The 6786-nt window shown below is 57.1% G+C and overlaps 2 protein-coding genes across 6 annotated transcripts in view; one reads left to right on the top strand and one right to left on the bottom strand.

The window, feature by feature from the left end:
* Positions 1-6786, bottom strand: part of SLC5A10 (solute carrier family 5 member 10) — a 75205-nt gene that overhangs the window by 28466 nt on the left and 39953 nt on the right. The gene's annotated exons all lie outside the window — the stretch shown is intronic.
* FAM83G (family with sequence similarity 83 member G) overlaps positions 1-6786 on the top strand; it is a 36940-nt gene that overhangs the window by 9027 nt on the left and 21127 nt on the right. For all 4 annotated transcript variants that reach the window (XM_019512684.1, XM_019512683.1, XM_019512685.1 and 1 more), the window contains exon 2: positions 4600-4767. In XM_019512684.1, coding sequence (XP_019368229.1) covers positions 4600-4767 — 168 coding nt within the window. The remainder of the gene's footprint in view (positions 1-4599; positions 4768-6786) is intronic.

Genomic DNA, 6786 nt, shown 5'->3' with positions numbered 1-6786 from the left:
GCTCTTGAGACTGTGCAGAGTCTTGGGACTGGCAGGATTTTTCTAGGCATCGCACTGTTTAACTCAGTCACCCGCGGCCTCTGCTGTTCAGGAAAGCCAGGACACAGCTCGGTATGGGCGTCTGGCTTCTAGCTGCAGCCTCCGCCCAGTGAGGGAGGTCTGATGCCTAGCGCTGCTGCTTTCTAGCATTAGAGAACATTTTCCCTTCCTCTTGCTCCCTCTCTGTCTCTCATCACGTGGGCCGTCTGATGAGGAAATGGAAAAACGCTGAGAGACGCTGTACCTCCGTCATGGGGAATTGCCCGTGACGCCCACCCAGGCCATCTTCAACACGTTGCTTCATGCCAGGGAAGGCCATGCCCTGCCTCTGGCTGTTCAGGAGCCGTGCGGTCGGTCGGCCATTCACATCCTGGCCGAGGACAATCATGGCTCGCGCAGCTTCAGCCTGGCCTGCTTGGCTGCCTCTTGATCCTGGGAGCAGTTGGAGGTGCTGAGCTCATTCAAAGGACGAGGCATAGTTAGAAATCGATCCTGCCCCACCTGGGGCTGCTGGCTGGGTGCGGGGGACAAAGTCCCCGCAATGCATCTGCTCTCCGGACTAGTCCAGACCACGTGCCGGCACAGCGCTCGATGGAGGCTTAGGCCATGTGGCCCAGGGCTGGCAAAAATCACCCCCCCTCATCAAGGCTGCAGGAAAACTATCTACCAGGAGAGCTCTGTCTACACCAGGGCTCTCTTCCCCTGTAGCTATGGCAGTACCAGGCCTAGGGCAGGATCTATACCAGTGATTCTCAACCAAGGTGTCACAGCACCCTGAGGTGCCTGAAGATCCTTTCAAGGGTGATGCAGGCTGCCACACAACATTAGCACTGTCAGGTATGCAAACATAATTCACAAGACAAGCCCAGAAAGTTCAAACAGAAATCCATAGTTGTGGTTTTTCTGAGCAGTGTGCAACCAAAAAACCCCCCACACTATTATTTTCCTGCAGGCAAAAGAAGAAGGAAAACTAAGAGCTGGCATTTTTTTAAGAGATGCCGCGAGTCTATGCAGGTTGCGTCTAAAAAGGTTGAGACTCACTGGTCTACACAGTGCTTTAACTATGCAGGGAAAGCTACAGTGCAAGACCCCTGGTGAGGACACAGCCCGCACCGGAGCTGCAACTGCCCGACACAGCACAACTTGGTGTGATCACAATGGATTTGTAGAGAGTGACAGTCCTGCCTCAGGCAGGGGGTTGGAGCAGATGTGACCTCTGGAGATCCCTTCCAGCTGGACTTCTCCAGCCACGCAGATGAGGGCTAACCCATGGCACGTGAAGCCCGACAGGCAGATAAAACAAAGCAGATGCCTTGCTCCTTGCCCAGGCAGCAATCGCAGCTTCCCTCCCACCCTCCGCAGACCTCCATCCAAACCCAGGCGCATCTGGCTGAGACCCCTGAGCTTTGCCCCTCTCCCCCATGTCCCAGTGGTGGAAGCAAGGAAAGGGACGCAGGGTCCCCGAAGCCTGGCAAGTCACTTCACTGGGTCTCCATGTGAAGTCCCACAGACCCAGGACAATAAGGCAGCATTGGTTTGTGGGCAGGGTCCAGGCACTGCACTGACTGTTGTCCGGATATTCGGAGATAGCCAAGAGCCCCTCAGGCCCATCAGCAGACAGCTAGGGAAAGCTCCCATTCAGGAGTGGGGCTGAATCTGACCTGGACCCTCCAACTCTCCCTTTGTCGGCTTCCAGCTTGGAAGATTGCTAGCACACTCAGCCTCACCGGTGAAGAAAGTGATGAAGCTCCATTAATTGCCGCTTGCAAAACACGTGCGATCCTCAGATAAGAGGCACTGCAGAAGGGAGAGGGATCAGGACTATCATTAGTCCCACCCACAGCTTTCCCAACTCATTATTCCCCTAATGGTGCGTTTGGGTCCAGCTAATAGCCTGGACTCATTCTGCAACCGTGCAGCAGGCCTGATGTTATTGCTTTGTGAATCAGAAAATATGTTAATGGGCCTGTTGATTCCCCCAGTCAAACAGGATCCCGACATTTATAGGCTAATCAAAGTGGATTAGAGTCATTCCGACACCACCAGGTCGGATTCTGAGTTGGCTCGCATGCATGCAACACGTCAGCGTCTCCTTAGCGTTCCCCATTACTGGGCTGTGATCTACAGACCTACATAAACACACTGGTGTTTCTCAATACTTTATCCATCCAAGTATGCAGTACAGCGGCATGTTCCAAGTACCTCTGCCGCTGGCTGGGAGTCAGGGGTGATGGAAGAAGAGCTTGGAGGCTGTTGGGGCAGCACTAGTCGGAGCTGGTTTTGGGGCCACCTCTGCTACAGAGCCATTCCCCCTATTTACAAAGGCTCCAGGGATGGGAAGGGACGGCTTGGACTATATGACAGCGAGGGGCAAACCGCTCTCTCATCTCCCATGCGGTCATTTCCTGCAGCAAGGGTTCAGGGCCACCCTGGAGCATCAGCAGTGCTGGATGGGCGTGAATGAGAAGACAAAGTCTGAAGTCCTCCTTCCCACATCTGGGAAGCTGGTGCTTCCTCACAGGCACTCCAAGAAGCAAAGGGCACAGAGGCCGTGTCTGCAGCACACAAGCCTTTGCAAAGTCCTCCAGCCCAATACATGCTTTGCCCTCCCTTGGCTGATCCCAGGGGGCTGGTGCCAGGATCCGTGCTTGCCCCTGCATCTTCTGGGCCTTCAGGTAGTCATAGAGGCAGGAGGCAAAAATAATTTCTTTGGCCATCCCCTAAAAAAAACCAACTTTGCCAGCAGCCTCCTCCTGTACCATCGGGACTGCGGTAGGGCTTTAGTGCCAGCATCACACAGACGAGACAGACCCCACGCCCTCCACGGGGCTCGTGGGCTAAATGGGCCAGACAGCAGCTGCCCAGAACGAGATGGCACATGGAGCTACATGCTGGCCCCTGCTGCCCTCTCGCATCCAAGGTCCATGTCTCTCCACCAGGGCTCTGGGAGCCCCCAGGGCCTGCGGTGCAAAGGGACCATCCAGGCCAGGGTGAGGAGACGGAGGGTCTCTTAACTGAAAGAGGCATCAAGATACCTCCAGAAGGTCCATTTAACAGAGGGTTGAACTGCAGAGCCCCCTCATGGCAGGGGCTAGGCAGCAATAAGCGGCTGGGCATTTGCAGACAGGAGGGTGGTGTTTATGCAGCACCAGCCCACGGTGCTTTGCCCAAAGGAAGCTAGGTGTTTCTCCCAGGCATTTCCACTCTGAGGAAGGCGAGATGTCTTGGGGTAGAGACAGGACCTGGGAGTCAAGGCACACACAGGCTGGCTCCACAGAAGTCATTCCTCACCCTCGAGTGCTGGCTGTGGGAAGGCTCCTGGTATTGCTGTCCTTACTCAGGGCTTTGGGCCCAGGGACCAGCTTGCCATGCAAGCACCCGACTGCAAGAGGATGGCAGCAGTGCCGAAGGGTGCTGGGAGGGGTGGGGGTGTGAAGGCCGGCAGGGACAACCTCATGGGAGTGGGGCAGTTCGCAGGGTGGTGCATGTTGGCCTGAAGGTCAAGGGGGTGGAGGCCTCCTCCTGCCCTGGAAGAATGTGCCAATGTCGGCATTTTTGTTGGCCCAGGGCTGGGGCTGGCTCCGGAGGCCCGTGTGAAACTGGGCGTCAGCCTGCTGGGAGGAATGCAATGGGGCATGGAGGGCACACAGGCGAGGGTTTGGGGAGCAATGGGCTCCACTTTGCATAGGACAGATCATTTGTCCCTGCCCCCTGCCCATCTCTGCAGGGGGATGCCAGGAGGGCGCAGTCCTGGCCTTGCTGAGGTGCCACGTGCTGGGGTCATTTACCCACTTGAGTCGCATCGCACTGACTCAGGGTAGCAGAGGGCCATCACCGACTCCCAGGTGACGCACCGGAGTGAGGCTGCGTATGTTCAGAAGTGCCTGGCCCAGACTGGCATGCAGCTGCTGCATTGCCAAGGTGCGGGCTGTTTGCTGCCACGCTGGTCTCAAGACCAGAGAGAAGTCAGAGCCATGGGTCGTGGCAAACCCAGGCCCTCCCTGGGGAACGGTGGTTGCAGTACCAGCCCTTAGCTTCATACCTCGCAAAGGCCGGCTAGCTTCAGCTCCGAAGCAGGCTGGATGCTGCCCATGCTCCCACACCCAGAGACTCATTCCTAATCTCATGGGCAGGCCTTCAGCTGGGAGCTGAAGCAAGATGGTGATCAAAAGGATGGGATTGCAAAGCTCCGGTCATAACAGATCACAGCAGCGTGGGGTCAGAAGGGTCCTTGAGGCTCATCTCCAACCTCCTGCCCAGATGTTATTTCTCACTCCTCCCTGGCTGCTGCTTACCTGGCCTCCTCCAGTGAAGGAGATGTCATCAGCTCCCCAGGCAGCCTCTTCCACGGTCGCACCACTCTAGCAGCAAGGGAGTTTCTCCTGAGATCACGCAGCAGCAGGCTAGGACTGGCAGGGCGAGGATTAGAAGTGAGGACTCTAGCCATTCGGGGTGGAGGCAAGCAGCTGAGAGCAGATAAACGGGGTCCATAACCCTGGGGCTCTACTCGATGCGTATTCCCATACCTCACTCCTCCGCCTCTCCCTTCTTGCCCCACAGGTGATCGGTGTGGTCATGGACATGTTCACCGACGTGGACATCTTCAAGGACCTACTGGAGGCAGGCTTCAGGCGCAAGGTGGCCATCTACATCATCGTGGATGAGACCAACGTGAAGTACTTCCTTCAGATGTGCGAGCGGGCGCAAATGCACGCTGGGCATCTCAAGGTAAGGGAGGCCGGAGGGCGTGTGACGGTCACATCCCCAGGGCAGCTGGAGCCGAGAGATGGAGAGGCAGGAGTAGAACAGGGCTTTCTGGGTGCAATTTCCTACCAGCTGACCCCTTCTGTCCTCATCTATACCCGGGCAGAGCATGTGTGTGCTCACTGCACCCCTCCCGCTGCTAGGACGGGATGCGAGATCCACAGAGATTGCAGCAGTAAGCAGCCGATTCATTCCCGGGGACTGCAATCCACCCTGGAGAGCAGAGGCCACATGCCGCGCCACAGCTGGGATGGAGCAGGGAGGAGGGAGGTTTGTCAGTGTTGCTCAGTGGGGAGGCTGGAGACCTCCACTGCATTCCCGGCTCTCCCAGGGAGGAGCCAGCGGCCCAAAACAGCCCATGGGACTTGCCCTTTCCGACGGGGCACAGAGGCAGGGCAGGGAGGGTCCCTCGTCGTTCATGGCATGGCAGGCAGGGCAGGCTGACAGCTGCACAATGCCTGTCGCTCCAGCCAGCCCAGCATGAAACCTCCACCCAGCGCTGAGTCCTCGGCAAGGAGAACAATGACACAGATGTGTCAGCACGGGTTGTTTGCCCCAGCTGGTGATGCAACAGGGCGGTAGGCCTTGATGCCCAGGTCTTGGTCCTTCCTCTGAACACGGAAGAGCGATCTGGGAACAGATGGCTAAAGACGCAGTGTCTCGGTGCCCAGGCTGCGCCTGGCAGCTGCGGGCCTCAGACCCGAGCCCTCTCTGCATGAGCCAAAGGGCAATTGCTGGTGGGAAGAACATCCCCCCCTGCACGCTGCAGCTTCCCCTTTGGACCTGGGTTTAGCCCTGCCTGGCCCTTCCCGGGCTGAGAAAGTAATCTTCTTTCCCCACGCTAGCTGTCACGCCCAAGCTTACAGCTGCCAGAAAACCCCACGCCTCATCCTTTCCGCCTTGCACACTGCCATGCAGGGGTGGAACACACTGGGCATGGCTATAGCGGACCCGTTCCAGCAACTCGCCCTACAGGGACAAGCCCTGAGGCTTGAAATAGCAGCCAGGCTCCCTACACACATGCCTGGAGGACTTCCAGGTGACGGAGAAGATAAAGGCCACACGAGCCACAAAACATTGGACCCTTGATCCACACAGCTTGTGACTAATCCATACATATCTTGTGAGCTGCAAGCATGGTGCCCAGGTCCAGCAAGAGCGAAGGATTTGGGGCCTGGAAGTTGGTACCATTCAGATGTGGGAGGACACAGGGCGCTGCTGTGGGGTGGTGGGGCTCTGTCTGCCCCTCCGCTGGGTTTTCAGTCCCCGCTATAGTAGCTACCACCTGTGTCAGCCTCTGCTCTGGAAACCATCCAGGAGTGCTCAGGCCTGATGAATGATGGGGAGGTTGTGCAGGCAGAGAGCACGGCCAGCTTCAACAAGGCACTGGATCAATGCACAGATGACAGATCTATTAATGGCTATTGAGCAGGAAGGTTAGTGCTGTCTCCTCTGGCATCTCCAAACCCATAACGGTGGATTCCAGGGAGGGTGCTCAATAGGGGAGAGATCACTCTAGAGATGCTCTCCCTCTATAGCATCCATTTCTGCCACTGTCACAGACAGGACCCTGGGCTACATGGACCAGGATCTGACCCAGTATACAGCTTATGTTCTTATGTACCTTGGCCAGCCCCCTAAGATCCTGGTACTGCCGCTCCTGAGGCAGCACCGATCAATGGTAGCTAGCCTTGGCCATTTGCAAGGCAAAGGAGAAGAGGCCGGTGCTACCCCAGCAGCCGGGGAGAGCCCTGGGGCAGCTGCAGGACAAAGGATAGACAAAGAGCCAGCAGGACAGACTGCAGAGCCTGTCATGGTGACCACACCTCCAGAGACGGACACCCAGGCAGAGAGGGGGCAGTTACCAGAGCGGGGAGGTACAGCCCCAGGATCAAACAACTCTGTCCATCATAACAGCTAGCACTGAATTAGCCAAGCCACGTCAAAGACCCCTCAATCCAGGCTGAGCTGGGCAAGACTGTT

This window comes from Gavialis gangeticus, unplaced genomic scaffold (genome assembly GCF_001723915.1).
Source record: "Gavialis gangeticus isolate Ggan-Ray unplaced genomic scaffold, GavGan_comp1, whole genome shotgun sequence".
In the NCBI taxonomy this organism is placed as follows: domain Eukaryota; kingdom Metazoa; phylum Chordata; order Crocodylia; family Gavialidae; genus Gavialis; species Gavialis gangeticus.
This window is presented reverse-complemented; position numbering and strand designations above follow the sequence as displayed.